General features: G+C 41.4%; 1 protein-coding gene across 2 annotated transcripts in view; it reads right to left on the bottom strand.

Moving 5' to 3' along the window:
- Positions 1-7,150: 7,150 nt before the first annotated feature.
- Positions 7,151-20,198, bottom strand: part of LOC143032383 (dnaJ homolog subfamily B member 9-like) — a 28,652-nt gene continuing 15,604 nt past the window's right edge. Inside the window, exons 2-4 of one of the 2 annotated variants that reach the window (XM_076197057.1) lie at positions 12,231-12,452; positions 10,372-10,574; positions 7,151-8,853 (exon numbers count right to left, since the gene is read on the bottom strand). In XM_076197057.1, coding sequence (XP_076053172.1) covers positions 8,545-8,853; positions 10,372-10,574; positions 12,231-12,438 — 720 coding nt within the window. In that variant the 5' untranslated portion in view covers positions 12,439-12,452 and the 3' untranslated portion in view covers positions 7,151-8,544. The remainder of the gene's footprint in view (positions 8,854-10,371; positions 10,575-12,230; positions 12,453-20,198) is intronic. The other variant, XM_076197058.1, reaches the window with a different exon arrangement.

Below are 20,198 nucleotides of genomic sequence, written 5' to 3'. Positions count from 1 at the left end.
ACCAAAGAAAATTTCGTAGGCCACATACTATACCGGCACCTATATTGCTTTAATAGTTTGGGATCGCAAACCGCGGCCAAACTGAAGTAGAACGCACCGAGGAACGCGCCCAGCTCTGGTGGCGACTTTACTTGCTTCATCTGAATTCTGATTTTTGACATTCAAAACTCGATTCGGTTCAACCACACAAAGCAACTAATTTAATCCCATATGAAAACCTATACCACTGCACGGCAAAGCAAAGCCATTTTAATTATGTCAGAATGCAACGGATTATGATAAAGAATGCCCGGTTGAAAATAACCAAATAATTTCTACGTTAGGAGCATTCGCTTTCACTTTTTTTTTTTTTTTTTAGCATTTTCATTTGTCGATCTGCAAACAAACAGCCGACCTCGTAACGGTATGCCTTCTCCTCACACATAATTTCTTCCTGAAAATTTTTAATCCTTATAACGGTGCAATATAAAAAATATTCAAATTTAATTTGATGAGATCAAAATAACTTTCCGTATAGACTAAGCCGGTGGCTAAGCAGGCTAGAGCGTCTGTTATTGTTGGCGTCGTTCATGGTAAGCGATGTTTGAAGCTCATCGCTAGCGAGGACCACAATGGAAATAAATGCGAATTTCTTGTGTCACCCTCGGACTTCTTAGTAAAAACTAGAGGCCAAAAGACCCAACCAACCAAGTTTTGTTTAGCTGTTCCCAACCGCTACGCCGATGTGATCTCCACTCACTGATATATGCAGCCTTTTTTCTCCTACCTAACGGTATTGTCTCGTTCACGGACACCTAATATTTTCTTTTCAACACTTTCCCATGAGAGTTTTAGCAAACTTGTGGTTGGTGAAACACGAATAAAATTTATGTAACATCTCTACACCCTGCATAACTGAGAGTACACTTGGTTTCATACATAATCAACATAAATAATTGCGATGATGGCGTCTTCCGTCCGTTGGAAAGTGAGCCAAACTGCCAGTACAGATATGACGGTGGGAAGAAAGAGAGAGAATAAGAGGGAGAGAGAAGATAAGAGAGAGAGAATAAGAGAAAGAGAGAGACTAAGACAGAAAGAGAGAATAAGAAAGAAAAAGACGGAAAGCGTAAGAGAGAGATATGACGGGGGGAGGGAGAGAGATATGAAGGGGGAAGACAGACAAAAAGAGATAACCGGGAGAGAGTGATGAAAGAGACAGATATGAAAGTGGGGAGAGAGAGATGTAGAGGGATATGACAGGAGAGAAAGAGAGAGAGAGAGAGAGAGAACGGTGGGGCAAGAGATATATGATGTGAGGGAAGAGAGAGAGAGAGAGGGGGATAACGGTGGGGCGAGAGGGAGATATGCAGTGGGGGAAGAGAGAGAGAGATAGGGGTACAGAGATTTAACGGGATAGAGATGACGGCGAATATATATTGGCTTTATTAATAAGTAAATAAATCAGTCATTACCCCTTCCACATAAAAATTATTACCGTTAACTGCAAAATATAGTTACTTACCAATGGAGCATTTGACCGCGTCTTTGTCCTGTTCATTGTACCTAGAAGTGTCAATTTGTTTGGTAGGCACAGCAGCGCCGTCTGTGTCTACTCAATCCTGGGACCGGCCACAACACACCATTGCAAATAACAGTCTCATGTACCCCTGGCATAAGGTCTATTATACAGTGGCAGTAGCACCGTGCCCTGGATTTTATTTTCAACATACAATGCCCTACGCTGTCGAGCCCGTTCAATTTATCCGATACTCTAAAACTCTTAATTCCTATCTCCTCCACCTCCGTCCGACGAACTCTGGGTTCGATCGACTTGCCCTGCCTAGTCTAGAAGGTTCGATAACCTCTATTTAGGTATGAAAGGTCTCATTTCATATTTCAAACTATTCAGTAATAAAAAAAAATAACGTTCCTATCGTGACACGGGCCTTGTCTTGTGGGCAATGTGCGTGTATTCGTGTTTGTCAGACCTACCTTGCACGATGCGGAGAGACCAAATCTCGAATGGTTTTGTTTCCGTACAAGACGACTTTCTAAGCTTCAACGTTTCCACTAATTCACTGTCACATTATAATGTAGAAGTCACGTACAAAAATATAATAAACTCATAGCTTCTCTATATAGCCCACAAACTATGATTTTTTTTTTCTTCTGATTTTCCTGTCTTGACTGTACACCACCTTCTTTTGGAAAGACCACCATTCGCTCCCGGGCGGAGGGCAAGGACCGAAAAGGGTCAAATATGATTGGTCGAAAATGATCTCGTATTTTGACGTTGACGAATCATTGTCCTTCCCGCCACCACTCACTACCTTTATGGAGGGCTTTCCCAAAAATATCGACGATTGATTGTTAAATTTTGTCTGGATCCACATAATGCCCAGTGAGCACGATATAATTGCTTTCCAGATGTTATCTTGCATTAGTAATGATGCCAAGGGGACAAAATGTCAAATGTAATGTGTGAATAAGATGTATCAAATACGGTATAGTAATTAGAGCAAATACGGTACAGTAATTATAGCATTATAGTCCGTTCAGGATGTGGTCATAAGCCATGTTGCCAAATCAGCCTTAATGCATGACACAATTTAACGTCACAGCCTCTATCGTTGCTGGCCCATCGTAGATAGCCTTGAGATGCACTCTATACCCGTGGCATAGATCTAACTTTATTCCAGCACTGCCTCTTTTCCTGCCCTGCCCTGAAAGACCCTTCCCATTCACTACGAGACCTTTCTGAAAATTCCTCCGACATTTCCTGCAAATGACAACCCAGTTCCAATCGACAAACGTCGTCGGGACTCCAGTCACTCCAGCAAACAACTGCAGGATTATCAGCAAGAATTTGTTATAGGGGGGACCATTTTTTGTAAGGGGGTAAAAGTAAAAACATTATACATATGTGATTAATAGTATAAGGTTATTTCAAGATACATATCACAAATTGGCCGCATGGGTATATGTAAGGGGGTAAAATTAAAAATATTATATATATATATATATAATATATATATATATATATATATATATATATATATATATATGCTTAATGGTATAGGGATAATAAATCAAGCTACACACTTCAAACTTGGCCGCATTTACATCACGAGTTACATTTTTACTTTCACCAATAATACACTGATATCCTAAAACTTGGAAATATAATGAATCGTACGTGGCGCCCGGCAAAGTTTCAAATGGAAACTGGATATATGGGTGGTGGGCACCTGCCTGCCAACACCTCCCTCACCCCATCGGACCCCCTCTCCCCCTGCTTTCGTCGTATTTCTTTCTCCACTGCCATATATTTTTCCTACCGCCCCACTTTCTCGTTCATTAATTGTGTGTGTGAACATCTAAGAGTATAATCTTAATGCCTCATGAACAACCAAATGAATAAGTAGTAATTCCTCTAACGTCGTCTTCACTTTTGTTCACTGTAAACTCTAACGTGAACGAGCACGAGTATGCACTCTCCTGTCGATGTTGCTCAGGCTTGGGATGATAGTATCTATAGTACATACATACATATACCAAGGCCTTTTCTCCCTTGCAAGGGAGGTAGCCAAAAAGAAAAAGGCATAAAATCATTCCCACCCATACCATCCCTGAATACACTCCACACCCCTCCCACCCTCCCTCTTATCTTAGCACCTCCTGAAAGACGGGTCATCCCTGCACCTTGTCCACTGCCCTGGGTCAGAAGCAGTGTCGCAAGACACAGCACATCCACAGCAAGGCCGCTTCATTAAATCGGTGACCCCCCCTCTCCGTCCCCCCATTGCATAAAATGAGAGGACGGGGAGAAATCCCTTCGGGCTGCGTCAAATTTTGCTCACACATACTACCTCACCCCCCATCCACCCACCCATTCCACCTCATGCAATCACATCATCCATATACAACCATTCTCCATTCACCCGTCTTCTGTCCTCTCCCGTCCTTCCTCAACAGACATTCCCCTCTTCCCCAAAGCCCCCTTCACCCCATCCATCCACCTCATCCTAGGACGTCCCCTCATGTTCACTCCCTCCACATCTGCCTTCCACACCTCTTTTACTAGTCTTTCTTCACTCATTCTTTCCATGTGTCCAAACCATCCTAATATTCTTTCATCAACCCTATCTCCCAGCTCCTTTTCCACCCCTGTTCTCCTCCTCACCTCCTCATTTCTCACTCTATCTAGCCTAGTAACCCCCATCATACACATATATATTTGCATCATCAGACGTACATGTTATATAATTTTTACTTCTCGTAACCGTGGTTTTTACGAGACTTCGAACTTGCAAGGGCAATCTTTTAGTGCAACTATAGCATGAGGTCTAACGCCATATGTCGCCAAACATGTGTCCCAGTAACGTGCACAGACATTGCAAGGGGCATGTGCTTTGGGCACTTCACTCTTTCGTATTATTTGCGTGTGTGTGTAAACTGTGCAACACCATTTTCTACATTATAATTAGTAAAAGAGGTATGGAAGGCAGATGTGGAGGGAGTGAACATGAGGGGACGTCCTAGGATGAGGTGGATGGATGGGGTGAAGGGGGCTTTGGGGAAGAGGGGAATGTCTGTTGAGGAAGGAAGGGAGAGGACGGAAGACAGAGGTGAGTGGAGAATGGTTGTATATGGATGATGTTGTGACTGCATGAGGAATGGGCGGGGGGTGGGGTAGTATGTGTGAGTAAATTTTGACGCAGCCCGAAGGGATTTCTCCCCGTCCTCGCCTTATATGCAAAGGGGGACGGAGAGGGGGGTCGCCGATTAAATGAAGTGGCCTTGCTGTGGATGTACTGTGTCTTGCGACACTGCTTCTGACCCAGGGCGGTGGGCAGGGTGCAGGGATGACCCGTCATCCAGGAGGTGCTCAGATGAGAGGAAGGGTGGGAGGGGTGTGGAGTGTATTTAGGGATGAAATGGGTGGGAGTGTTTTTATGCCTTTCCCTTTTTGGCTACCTCCCTTGGAAGAGGGAAAAAGCCTTGGTATATATATGTATGTATGTATAATTTCTGAATGGTAAGAAAATTGAAAAAGCCTGTGAGAAATATTTTTTTCATTCATTTTTAAATGTTTTTGTAAAGGGCACTTTTGGGGCACGGGGCAAGGGGAGGTGCTCGAGCACCCCCAGCACCCCCCCCCCCTCAGCACGGACCCGATGTGTCCTACCCAAATACATAAAAAAGTGACCTGTACACGTGACCTGCCCTAACCTAACTTATTTGTGTCATTCTTTAGAAGATGTACGAAGTGTATCGCTAGAATAAATGTATGGAAATATATGTTTATTTTTACATTTCTTCCTTTAATATTAATGTAATTAGAACTCCAACTATCTAAGTCATTCCTAGGTTATGTACAAAATATGTGTTTATCGCTCAAATAAATGTATGGAAATGGTAGACCTCACGCTATAATACTAACGGGAGGTAGACCTCACGCTATAGTGCTAACTGGAGGTAGACCTCACGCTATAGTGCTAACGGGAGGTAGACCTCACGCTATAGTGCTAACGGGAGGTAGACCTCACGATATTGTGTGGTAGGCCTCACGCTATAGTGACACCGTTTTATTTTACATAGTTACTGGAGGGGTGATGTTTATTGTGCATCTTCTCACATTGAACAAGTTGGATTGTAATACTGCATTACAAATGAACATTAATAACGAGTCCAACTACCGAGGGGTCTTCATCGGGCTTGTGATTTTCTGAAAAGTATTAAATTTTCAAAGGTTGGGTGGTTTTGGATCAATCAATTGTTGCCTCAAGTTCTGCCAAATGAAAACTCCAGAGCCTGGCAGTGATCCACAGAACCTCCCACAGATCTACGAGAAGAAACTTTAGACTGTTCTCTTTGCTGCAACAACGTGGGACTATGTCACTGGCTGAAAATTATAGTGAGGGAAGACCCGTTGCCAGTGTTTTTGGAGTTGGCAGAAGGAAGTCTTTTCTTTATGGGCTTTGGCACAATCTAGGTTTTACGAAAGGGTTTGTTGTGATGCAGACGGTGATGTTCTTGCGACTGCTAATTGCACTACTGAGGTTGTGCGATTTCTTAAACGAGTCAGTGTTGTCTATCATTGAACAGTCTTCTACTGTTCTGATTATGTATGTTGCTGTTTGAAAGACTTTCCAGTTTGGTCGAGAAAGGGATCATCCAGGGGATCATCAAGTGGAAGTGGCTGTAAGGGGTGCAAGGAATGGAAAATGGTCGCTATGGTGTAGGTCTACGAAGATCTGGTATGAACAGAGACATGAGGTGACGAGTTGCAGGACCTCAAAACGAGATTCTTGACAGCTGCCTGAGGGAGTTAACCTTTGCTCCTCAGTCCCCAAGTCTCACTTGAAGGTCCCTCTATCCTCTTCTTAAGAGGGACGAGGTGAGTAGTTGCAAGACTACAAAATGAAATTCATAACTGGTACCAGATAATTGGGAGTTAATCTTCATTCCTCCAGTGTTACCATTGTAGATTGTTCTTTAGTTGGAAGGGGGCCTCTTCACTTTGCTCATGGGGTATTGTTGTAGGGAGGGGCACAAGTGCCATGAGGGACTTTGGCCTTGGAAAGGCCATTGCTCTCTCCTTGTTGTTTGGTTATCATTATTCATACACATTGGGAGACTTTGCTGGGTCAGCTCACCATCCAAGTTAGAGTTTTGGCATCTTTTCTAACCCTTTCCTCATCTGTGGTGACCAGATTGGTTCCTGAATAGGACTGCTCAGTTGTATAAGCTGCTGCCAAGCAGGGTTACCACTGGGCATGCACTGCCTGCCTTGAGAACTGTGACTAAAGACTTCTAGAGATCACCACACCTGTTCCCATCACCGGAGGACTTGTGGTAGTTAGTTGGAAGAATAAGGGTTATTGCTAGTGGGAGAAACAGTGACTGAATATACTGTCAGTCTCTGTCACTTTATCACTCTCAACATAACTCAAGAGGTGAGGTTGCAATTGATTTCCCTTCAGCCTGTGTTTGACTCCTTTCAAGATATTGTCTCCCTCTTCTTAGGTAGAAGATACGATGGAGAGGGCTGCAAGAACTCAAAACGAGATACATAGCAGGTAAGGAAAGCCCAACTACCACCACAATGTAGTAGTGAGGCAGCACTTGGGCATTCTCAGAGATCTTAAGTATAAATAAAAAACAGTTGAAGATTTCTTTTTTACTAAAATAGTAACTTTAATATCTGTCATGTACCTAAATATGAGTGTACAACAGCACATATGTCATGCATATTCAAAGATTGAAATTGGAATACTACATTATCATGACTGGCAACTTCTTGTACAACAATAGCTGCTGTATGGCATGGGTAAACTGTAGTATATTCAAGTTTAATATCACAGAATGTAAAGTGTTAAAGCATGTTCAGTGTTGTACCTTTTGTGGAACATGTTCAGTTTAGAAAAAAAATCCCAATAGACAACAATCAGATGTTACATCATTTCAACAGTTGTGCATTTATACCCAAACAAGTGGAAAAGGATCCGAAATACTGAGGAGAAAATATCAACTGGTATCAAAATGTAGTTCAATACTAACCAATTCATGAACTTCAGAATACATTATTACATTAGAGCTTTATCCAGGAAAATATATCACTCTCATTGAGGCAAATTATGATAATATAAAAGTAAAGCTGGTTTCCATAATTCACCAGCAAACCTGTAGTATCTGTACACTAACAGATGGTGCCATAGCAACCTACTTCTTACTATGTTCCAAATATGACTCATAATATGTGTTGATATAAAAAATTGTGTCAGTAACTTTTGGTATCACCTGTTTGTTGACAGAAACCAAGGTTCTCAATGAACTTTGGAATTCAGTTCTAAATACAAAGTCAAAGCCATTGCTATCTCAGCACTAATTGATGTGGTAAAAGTGATTCAAAAGCAATCATAGCCCTCCATTTGAGCTTTGAGCTTTTAAGCTTGTACACACAAGTTCTATGATGCATCTTTATAAAGTTCTGACATCAATTAGACATTACTCCTAGTATTAATCTCCTATTATTTTCAAATGCTTTATTCTCATGAATGTACCAGATAAAAACACTGATAACCATGTGAATTCTAAATTCTACACATGTTCCATGTCCAAATGGAAACAAATCTCACTGCAATCTTTATGCTGGGTATACAATTGCCACTTCAATACAAATTGATTCACTCCCAGTGGAAGACCTAGTGCAGAGATGTATATTTTCTATTACCATCCCTGGCTTATAGACAAAAATGAGGTATGAAAAACCAATACTTTCACACATACAAAAAAGAAAAGAAAAAATGGTCAATATAGTATGACATTCATGAAAAAGGCAAGACTGCTTTAAATGTACATAATTAAAGTTATATAAATAAATTAGATGACAGTATTTCTATGTGATGAAATCTAACCAAATATTTGAGAGGTTAAGTATCACACTGACCTCTAATGACTAGATCACGTCCCCAACATGGTGCATTTAATTACTTGTATGTATAAGGGTGGAGTAGAAAAGTATGACAAAATACTGTGATGAAAACTAAAGACTACCCCTTATGAGCATGTTGTATATGTAGTAACCATATTGCCAACTTTCTGGGTGATTGTCCGGCAACTTCTTCCATTTCCACCTGAGGACGCCTTGATATGAGATCCAAACTCCTCCTCTCCATTGATGTTGTGGAAGTGAGTGTGCGCTTGGCCTTGGGCATGACCTTGGGCATGTGCATGGGCCCTTGCATGTGCTTCACGATGGATATTGTGGTGGAATTCATGCTGTCGGTGGAAGTTGCCGAAAAATGAGTCATGGGTACCAAAGTCCCCAAAGTGAGCACCACCAAAAAAGTCTGCAAAGTCGTCATCCTGTGGGTAGGGTAATGGGACCACATTCCTCAGTGTCATGTAGCATCATATCACTGCTGTGCATTCATCAATTTACTACTTGTAACATTTTTTAATCAAAAGACTTGGAAATCAATTCAAACTATCTGCTAATGTTTATATAAAAATCCAAGAAATTATAAAAAATATGCTCTATTATCAACAGAAAATAGATCTACTATCATAACCCAGCAAATAGAAGTGAATGCTCCAGATATAGAAGTTTGAATAAATTAACTACTAATGGTTTTTATATCAAAATTCGATGAAAGATAAAAAATATTTTCTATCATTATGCATCCATAACATGAATAGGAAAGAGGTGAATGTACCAGACAAAAAAGAAAAAAAATAAAATAAATAAATAAATTTGAACCAAAATTAATAGATATTTAATATATCATAGAAGCTAAATATTTTTAAACTTGAACAAGGAGGATTTTAAAGCATGGTTCTACGCCTCTTAAACATGCAAAATTAGTTCAAATATTCTATAAAGCCATAAGTTGTGACTTGTCATGCATGACACTGAGATGCCCAATTACTACTACTGACAGAACAAGACAAGTACATTAGAAGGAATAATAAGAAATGCTGTCTCATGTTTCACTGACTACTAACCCATCCCCACAGTAACTGACAATGGTCTTCACTTCTAAAGATCTCTGGGAAGAAACTGTTGTGTTAAGTGTATTTACCTAATTGTAGTACAAGATTGTACTACATACTACATACTCAAGGGGGCCAATTTCTTTGCTTTCACTCAACACATTTTATCTTAAATTTGTTCATGTTGTTGGCTTTGATTAGGTTTTCATTTGAGGTTTTACTTACCTACCACTTCATCAATATTCATTTACTACTTTCCATTACTTTGATTTTAAATACATTACTTTAAATATACTACTTGGATATAATATTTCTAGATTGGGACCCATATTTCACTTTCAAGCCTGATACTACAAATATGATTGGTCAACAAGCTGGGTCATGCATCTGCTTTCTCCAAGTGCTGACACAAATGTGTGGAATACTTTCTATGTGTGATGGGAGCAGATGGTGGTTGTTAGCTCTAGCTATGTGAAAAGGTGGAGGAAATACAGTTAAAGCAGAAAGAGATCCTGAGCCTGGTCTAAAGACAGTGTCAGTTCCTTGGGATTGCACCTCCAGATAAAGGTGAGGGTGTTGATAGGTTTTGAAGATAAGACAGCAGGGTTCTCTGATGTTTACCTTACTTGAGCACCAACACAGAAGGAATTTAAAAAATTATTGACAGGTACTAGCATGCAGGTAAGTTAGACTATTACATAAACAGAATGTAAACATGAAATTACTGTTAATACTCCAAACTATATCATATGCACAAAGCCATAATCCAAATATCTGCTCTGAAAATTATCTATCATGACAAAAAAGTGAATAACAAGGACAACGCCAAAATGTATTAACAATTTCAATGTTTGAAATGTACAAATAAAGGAGGACATAAATAATACTTACAACATTCTTGAAATGGGCACCTCCAGCAAATCCTTCAAAATGGTCCTTCAAGTGATCATCAAAATTGGCGAAGAACTCGTCAAAATTGAAGTGGAATTCATATCCACCACCATTGCCGCCACCACCACCATGCTGGCGGAAGGCATGGTGGCCCATGTTGTCATACTGTCTTCTCTTGTTCTCATTCACTAGCGTCTCGTATGCTAAGGGAACAAGATTAAATCTATTGTTGTAACTGTTGTGAAAAATCATAACATTTCTATTACATCTAAAACTACAAACCATTTTGCCCTTCTATTTTTCTCCTGTGATGAGTCAAGGCCATCCCCCTTGCAAGGAGAAAGGCCCTTGGAATATAATTACGTAGTCTTTGTACCAAGGGCTTCCCCCTCCCCCCTTAAAGGGAGGTCGCCAAGTCAAAACGCATATACCCACTCCTACCCATTTCATTTTCACCCACTGCACTCCCATCCTATCTTAGCTCCTTATGGATGACAGGTCATTCCTGTATTCCAACCACTGCCCTGGGTCAGAAGCAATGCAGCAAGACACAGCACATCCACAGCAAGGCCACTTCACTTAATCAGCAATCCCCCTCCTTCCTCTCGTGCAGAAAAAGAGAAGATTGGGGGAAATCCCTTCAGGCTGTGTCAAAATATCATTCAAACATAACCTCTCCCTACTCCCTACCACCCTTCCTCTCCCTTCCTTACATCACATTATCAACTATACATAGTCTGGGGTATTGGTTGCATGTTACTGTGCAGTAAAATTCTACTCTGTAGCATGCAGCTGATACTTTAGGGTCTATATGGGGTGTTCCTATGGACCACAGCCACATCATTTTGTCTGTACTAGAGGAAAGATCTACTCAGGGAAATGATGCTACTTTATTGTACTACAGCTGTTTCTTCATTATGCCCCCGCCTTCTTAATACAGTCTTGTACCACTTCTTTGAGTATATATTTCCATTTTTGACTCTTTCCCCTTTGGTAGGGGAAAAAAGAATACTGCCACAATTTTCCCACTCAGGTTGTTAAAGCCAGCTAAAATGGAATAGAGTGGCGAGACTAAGCATCCTACTTTTACAACAAGACATTTTATGGTCCAATTATATGGTACTCAGTAAAACTTCATTCTTTCAGCATGCAACATTTCAGAAAATCAGGTTCTATGGCAATTTTATGAAACCCCATTCCGAGAATTTTCTAACCTTTCATCACATTTTCCAAAAGATACCAAGTCAGTTTTGAAAACTACACCACTTTTGTCAGCAATATGCCTAGGGTGGTAAGATGTCTGTTGTGACATTAGGAATTTATGGTAAAACCTCCTATTAGGTTCATGAGCTTGCTATACAGTATCAGTCATTGGAAAATGCAGATGGCCTTAAAAGGAACACACAGAAATGGGTGAAAGACTAAGTGATAGATGTACAAACAGGTACAATATGAAAAATTTTACTGGAGAGGAGTAACTCGTGGGACACAAGGCTCAGTTCTGGCACCTGTAATGTTCCTATTGTATATAAACAACTTGATGAATGGAACAGCTATGTAAACAATTTCCCGATGATGCCAAGATCATGAAGAAGTGAAAAACAAAAGATTGCAAAGAACTACAGGATGACCAAGCTCAGGTTTATTAATGGAGCCAAGGGTGGAGAATAAATTTCAATACAAAAATATATATAAAATCTTGGGAAATTAGCAACAAACTTCTGACATTTACGTGGGTTAGATGACAATCTTATATAAATGTGGGACATAAATGTGACATTTAAAAAACTGGAACAGATGTAAAAAAGTGCTACAGTTTCATCTATAAGCAAAACTCTGGTCATTTTAATTATACATACCTTCAGCAATTTCCCTGAATTTTTCCTCAGCATCAGGTTCATGGTTTCTATCTGGATGATATTGCAAAGCTAGTTTCCTAAATGCCTTCTTAATGTCCTTTTCTGACGCATCTCTTTCAACACCAAGGATCTCGTAAAAGTCACGAACGCAAGCACCCAAGCCAGCCAGGGAGAGCATTACAACAGCTAACAGGAATCCAGAGTCCATCTTGAGTTATGTGTCTGTAAAAGAAATAATATCTTAATCATGGGATTTATTCAATTCTGTTGTTTCAGTTTGCTATGGAGAGAAACTACAACACCTACAAAATAGGAAGGAAATGTTGCAAGAAGAAAGATGTAGAAATATTACATTCTATTATATTATCATGTATATACAGACAGACAGACAAAAGAGGGAAAGACAAACAGAATCACAGTCAGAAAGACAGAGGTTGATACCAAGAGAGAGAGAAAGGGACAAAGAGAGAGACAAGGACAAAGAGAGACAAGGACAAAGAGAGAGAGAAAGAGTGCCAGAGAGAGAGAGTGAAAGAATAGGGAGAGGGGATAAAGGGAAGGGAAGAGGAAGAGAGAGAGGGATCAACTGAGAAAGTGAGAAACCAACAGAGACTGCCGGCAAGAGAGAATGGATAGAGGAAGAGAGGGTGAAGTGGGAGAGAAGGGGATAGAAAAGTGGCCAATGGGAGCAGAGAAAAGGGAGAAAGTTGGGAGAGAGGGGGAAGACTAAGGGGAAGATGAAGGAGAGGGAGAGGAAGAGAGTGGCAAGAAGAGAGGGAAAGAAGGTAGGGAGGAGAGAAAAGGATGGTGGATACAGAGTGTGGGAGGGGAAATAAGAGAGGAAAAAGGGGTAGAGAGGAAAGTTGGATACGAGGGTGAACAAAGAGAGAGAGAGGAGAGGAGAAAGGGAGGGAGAGTAGAAGGGGAGAAAAGGAGGGTCTTGGGAATGGGAGAATTATGGAGAATGAGAGATAGGGGGAAAGGCAGGGAGAATTAAAGACAAGGGAAAGATAGGGAGAATGAGAGATGAGGGAAATGTAGCTAGAATTAGAGAGGGGGAGGAAAGGCAGGGAGATAGAGAGGGGGAAAGGTATGGAGAATTAGAGATGGGGGAAGGCAGGGAGATAGAGAGGGGGAAAGGCAGGGAGATAGAGAGGGGGAAAGGCAGGGAGAATGAGAGATAGGGGAAGTTAGGGAGAATTAGAGATGGAAGGAAAGGTAGGGAGAATTAGAGATGGAAGGAAAGGTAGGGAGAATTAGAGATGGAAGGAAAGGTAGGGAGAATTAGAGATGGAAGGAAAGGTAGGGAGAATTAGAGATGGAAGGAAAGGTAGGGAGAATTAGAGAGGTGGGAAGGTAGGGAGAAAGGAAGGGAGAATGAGAGATGGGGGAAGGCAGGGAGGATGGGGGAAAGACAGGGAGAATGAGAGATGGGGGAAAGGCAGGGAGAATCAGAGATGAGGGAAGATAGGGGGAATGAGAGGGGGGGAAGGTAGGGAGAGAGAGAGGAGGAAAGGCAGGGAGAGTGAGAGGAGGTAGGGAGAAAGAAAGGCTGAAGTTAGAGGACAATGAGAGTGGAGAAGGTAGGGAGACAGAGAGGGGGGAGGAGAGAAATGAGCGGGGGGAAAGGGAGAATGAGAGGGAGGGAGGAAGGGAAAACGAGAAGGGGGAATGTGGGGAGAACGAGAGAGGGAGGGAGGGGAGGGACAATGAGAGGGGGGGGAAGGAGAAGGAAAGGAAAACGAGAGGGAGAAGAAAAGGGGGAAAGGAACGGACAATGTGAGAGGGAAGGAGGGGAAATGAGAGGTGGAGGAGGGAGGGGGAAATGAGAGGTGGAGGAGGGAGGGGGAAATGAGAGGTGGAGGAGGGAGGGGGAAATGAGAGGGGGAGAGGAAATGAAATAAGAGAGAAAGGAAGGGAAATGAGAGGGGGAAAAGAAGGGAAACGAGAGGGGGGAAATGAAGGGAAATGAGAGAAGAGGGAAGGAAGGGACAATGAGGGGGAGAAGGAAAGGAAAACGAGAGGGACAGTGTGAGGGGAGGAAGGGAAATGAGTGAGGGGGGAAGGGAGGAAAATATAAGGGGGAAAGAAGGAAAATGAGAGGGAGAAAGGAAGGGAAATGCGAGAGGGAAAGATAGGAAAATATATGGGGGGGAAAGAGGGGAAATGAGAGGGAGAAAGGAAGGTAAATGAGAGGGGGAAAGGAAATGAATGGGGGAAAAGTAGGGGGAATGAGAGAAGAGGGAAGGAAGGGACAATGAGAGGGAAGGGACCGAGTACGGTGTTCACCAAATTGTAATTTACAGGAAGAGAGATTCACCTCCTGGGTCCATCCCGTATCTGTCAACACCTGGCTTCAAGTCCGTTCACGTTTACCTTCGACCATTTTCTCTTTAGCTGTGCCAAAAAATTGATCCTTCTATATATAAAGCTGTGCGTCTTCATATCCATCAAGGACTTTGTATTTTAATTTTAATTTTCCCATGTCTTGTCTCTCCCCCATACAACAGAAAAAGACTACCTGTTTACACCGTTCGATACTCTTTAACACCATAATCATCCCTGTTCCTTCTCCTAACGAAGGGAAATTATTTTCTCTTGTATATCTGAAGCTGCCCAAGAGGATTTCTCTCCGTTTTTTCTAATTACTTGTGGTTGGATGAGGAAAGGAAAGGTCTCCATGTAAAGGAAGCAGTGGGGGTAACCCAACATCGGCTGTTTGATCCTGCTGCGGTCGTGGTGTCCCGCTGTATTGTTTATGACTCAGGTGGGAATGTGGACGCGTGCATTGGCTGGTTATTTCCTATACTAGGGGGAAGCAGCCTTTTGATGTTAACTTTGTTCTACCTAGGCCGGGGGTAATTTTGGGATCACGTTACTGTTGCATGCTACAGTCTGAGGTGGATCATGTTTCGCATTTTTTTTATCATGTCCATGAAATAAAACGCCGCTCATATTCGCCAACAGTTTGAAGGAAAGAAAGACAGAGAGAGAGAGATACGGACAGAGAGATGGAGAGAGGTGAGATGAAAGATTTAAGGGAGCCAGAGAAGAAGATCCAAATATTCGAGAAGTATTTGAGAAGTATGGAGTGGGTTTTGTGGATGGAATTGAGAAACAAGAAGGCGAGGTAGAAGTGGTAGGAGGGGAAGAAAAATGGTAGATAAGGTTCTTAAAAGAATAACGAGATGGTCAGGGCACATGGAAAGAACGAGTGATGAAGCAAATAATGTATGGCAGGCAGAGGTGGATGGAATAAACTTCAGGGTAAGACCGAATATGGGGTGGATGGGTGGATGGGGTGAAGGGGGGATTGGGTACATGTCGAGTAGAGAAGGGATTGATCCATGTTTAGCAGCGTTTCTCAACCTTAGGTTCCCCGGAACCCTAAGGTTCCGCAAAAGGTCCCTAAGGGTTCCGCGAGAACAAACGAGATAAGCTAATGCACTTTATTTTTTATTTAATTTCATATACGTGATATAATTAAACACGCACGGCATATTCTTGGTTATTGTAATAATGTAATATAGACATCATCCTATCTAACCTATTATTACGATGAAAATAAAATGAGAAAGATATGGTATATGTTTCTTTTTTGCGCAGGGGTTCCTTGAGACATGCAATTTATTTTAAAGGTTACGCAAGGGTAAAAAGGTTGAGAAACGCTGATGCAGAGAGTGGTTGTGAAAGGATAAGAAGTTGAGACAGCCCGAAGGGATTTCTTCTCTACTCTGTAATTTCTCGAATGGGTGAAGGTGGGGGTGGGTGCTTCAGCTATCGGGCCCTACTGTGGAGGTGCTGTGTCTTGCTGCATTGTCTGTGTTAGAACATTTAATTGGCCTTTTTTTAGTTCATTTAAACATATCATAGTTTTACTCTTCAGTTCTCACCGCAACCGGTTTTCTTTTATTCATAGTCTATTGATGTGGTATTTGTACAGACCGGTGCGCGACCAGGAATGCAGTTCTCATTCAAGTGCAGGAGCTCAGAGGGGCCCGACAAAAGCCTGCATCCCAATTATGCTTCCATATATACTGGGCCCATTGTACGTCACACGATGAAATATTTCGTGTTTGTACTAATTATAAAATAAATACTATTATCAAGCATATAAAAATGCAGCACTGCACCCATATGCATGACAATTATCTTAAATTATATTACTACATAAACAAATCTGGGCAGTTCTGCAGTGACTGCAACAACTGAACCATGGTTTTCGTTACCCAAGTCCTTGCAAATTTACAGATTCGTGTTGCAAAAGTGAGGCAGCAAACGTTCACGTCCTCAAGTACTGCCAATGGCCTCCAGCTTTTAGAGCAGTCACAGCGACATGCTACCAGAGCTCCTGCCTCTTTGCCTCTTGCTTTTGTATCATTTACTTTAAAATATTTTCGTATTTTGATTTATACAGAGAATTAATGTTATGTACCGCGTTAACTAAATTATCATTACCAGTTGTGTATACATTACAATCTTCTCTATCGTGTCTGACTCAAATTTAATTACCAGTAATTATTGTGACTAATCAAATTAACAGCTTGTATTGGTAACTATTTTAGCATCATTTAACTATCATTAATACTTAGAATTACTAATTTGAGAAGACGGGTGTCAGGCCTGTGAAAATGCAGTCTCGTGGTGCCTAGAACAGAATGTCAGGCAATGTGCCAAGATGGGAGACGCTATGGTTTCTAATGTGCACGAACCGGGAACGTGTTTTGACTCGGCCACTCTCCTTATATGGGGAAATATTATGTGCGTGTGTTATGCATTATGTGCACATAGTAGTGCTTTATCAAAAACTTCGAGTTTTGACTACTTTTTATAGCTTACCTTACGGTAAATAGTTTGAAGATTTGAGTTTGCAGCTTTTTTATCTGCTTTCGCTAGTTCGTGATAGCGAGAGCGCATCCGCTGTGCCTGTGCCTAGCTCTGCATAATGCATATTCATCCCACCGTTTCAGTTAAACATGATCTTTCTTGTTTCGATTAGGACGGTGTTTTACTAAATTACTTTGGTTTTGACAGTTGAGAGCCATTGCTCAAAGTGGATGATGCCCTCTCTCTCTTTGACATGACTAAGATTCAAGCATCGTTTGATCTTCGGCAGCAGTTATGACGCGCTACCGCTGAGCCATGGCGCATTCCATACCCAGATTTATAAGACCCGTATCCTTATTGCTATGGCCTTTAATACATGATCACAATTACCAATTTATTAAGCAGAACCACTAAAATCACAAACAATATGTAACGACATTACACACGCAGGAATGAAGCTTTATCTAATGTCCTGCCATCTAGGAACCTCTGGAAAATTCCTAGCGTACACCTTGCTTCGTTGCAATGTTTATATACGACTCCACCACCTGACCAAGCTCCTCCCTCGCACAGATGTTGGTTTAGACAGATTTGAATCGGTAAATAAACGTTACTGCACCTGTAAGGTTCATATTTCTTGTTTTCGACTTAACCCATTCAACTCCGATGACAAGATGTCTTGTCATTTGGTCAAATAAAACAAAAAATCATAAAACACCAAAATGTTTGATCAAACACCAGAAAAATATGACGTCAATCCTCGCTTCGCTCGCAGCGAAGCGAGGATTGACGTCATATTTTTCTGGTGTTTGATCAAACATTTTGGTGTTTTATGATTTTTTGTTTTATTTGACCAAATGACAAGACATCTTGCCATCGGAGTTGAATGGGTTAACAGATGCTTTACGGATTAGATTTGTACATTATATTCTATGTATATCGTAAGCGCAGTACATTTGTACAGATTACTTGTTTAACTAATAATCTCTCCTTGCATTCGAAGTATACCCAATACAGATTTCGCACGTGGCTGGCAAATTCGTGCACCACTTGTAATTTTCTATATCCATGACGAGAATTGTCCTATTTTAATATGACAAAGGCAAGGTCACAAGTCCTCATGCATCAGTAGTTACTTCCATCATTTTTAGTAGGATTTGAAAGAAATGTTGAATAAACATTTTCATCGTGGCCGAGTTTGAGTATGCAGATGGAGCAGCGAGCTGTGCAGACGGTTGGTTTCATATGACTCCGCCCCCAAGCTAAGTCCCGCCCACAAATATCTACTGGAAAAAATATACAACTTTCGGTCCTTCTAACGGTCATCTCGCTTGAATTTGCAATAACTGTTTATTTGTTCATTATACGATTAGTTTATCTGACATACTGTGACACCAGATATATGATAGAGAGTGATTTTAATCTTTTGGGCCACGGTAGTATCGCCCCTCGAATCCCGCCTAATCAGTTTCCATGGAAACCTATATCCTACGTGACGCTCCTGTGTACATTGGTCTATACAGACGATTGAAAACATATATATTATCTTCGTTATCAAGTACTTGTTACTGATTAATATAGCCTGATGACAGCTAAAATAAAAGTGCCACCCAGTGTGGCAAAGACAGTGACTATACCCGTTGCACTGAGATCTGGCCGTTAGGGCGGAGCACTGGGAGTTCCCCTGTGGTGCCACATATAATTATTCTATAATTTAATTTTATTTTATAATTCTATTTTATAATTTTATAATGTTGCCTCATATGATTATATTATAATTTTTTGTCATACACCACCACTGAGGTAAAAATCAAAGCAATGTTTTCTATACAAAGGTTTCGTTTCTTTAAGTCTAGATATGGCACGTGTGCATGAGAGAGCGACGTTGCCGCTACATCTAATCTCTGGCCCCGCCCCCCTCATACTGCATTCAGAAAACATTGCATCCACATGCACGTTCTCGCCATGGATGCCCACATGTGGCAACACCGGGAAATCTCCTAGCCCCGCCTTATCGGCCAATTCTCCTTGCGCTGTCTATAGACCTCTTCACAGGAGCCACAATCTTAAACCTTTACAAGTTCTTCGCCCCCCCCCCTCAAAAAATGAAAGCAATACAATTAATTACGTTCATGTTTATCACTTTTTTTAAACTATAATATAATCCCGAGAAAATTCGTAAAAGTAGCAAATGTGGGAACTTGAAAGGTTTACGAATTTGTCTGGCATAGGGACGGCAGTTGTGTCTTGCCCTTTTAGCAAAATACCATGCGGCTTAACACGTCCCTTCATTCTGAATACCGCCAGGTCACTCCATTCAGCCGAGGCTAACACTCTCCATTGTTTAAGAGTTTGTCCTGTGCCGATTAACACTTCCTCTGTTAATAACGATGAATTTTTGTTCCGGCTGCCGGGAAGGGGCTGCATTCAATCGCAGAATACTCCTCCGGGCGGCGATTGGGTCGCACCTACCTTCATTATCCCTCTCGCTGCTTGTATGAAATATTTCTGGCGAGACAACTTGACGGAACTCGCAGTAATGGGTTTAAACTAGGCAAATTTAGATTTCAGAAGGAAATAGGCAAGAATGGGTTTACTAATAGGGTGGTCTACTTTTTAACCATGTAGTGAGCGCTGAAATCTTCAGTTGTTTTAAGAAACGGTTAGACAATTTTATGGATGGGGTTGACAGGTGGTAATGGACATGGAACTGCCAAGTGTAGGCCTAAGGGTCTCTTGCAGTCTCCTTCATTCTTATGTTCTTTTTGTTGTTCAGCTGAGGAAAACCCACTTCACCTGCGCATCTTGGAGAGACTGACCGTTGGCCTCAGCGGACTCTCGATCGACCAGAGCTCCTCTGTCGGTTGCCGGAATAATGTGTACGTGTCCTTTCATTAAATGTGCCTGGCAAGGGCACAGTGTGAAACTGGATCACTATGTCTAATTTTACTATTAATTTTATTTTTTTAACTTTCCTCTCATTAACATCCGTGAAATTTAGTTCGGTCTGTTATAAGTATGTGTATTCCCCGCAGCATCCAAGAGTGGAAACCATCTCTCATCTCGCGTAGTTACTGGTCTCACTCTTGATAGGCCTACTTTTAGAAACAGGATCACCCATCACTACCTTCGACTCCTCAA

The sequence above is a fragment of the Oratosquilla oratoria genome, chromosome 13, assembly GCF_046742065.1.
Source record: "Oratosquilla oratoria isolate Oo_2021 chromosome 13, ASM4674206v1, whole genome shotgun sequence".
NCBI lineage: Eukaryota > Metazoa > Arthropoda > Malacostraca > Stomatopoda > Squillidae > Oratosquilla > Oratosquilla oratoria.
This window is presented reverse-complemented; position numbering and strand designations above follow the sequence as displayed.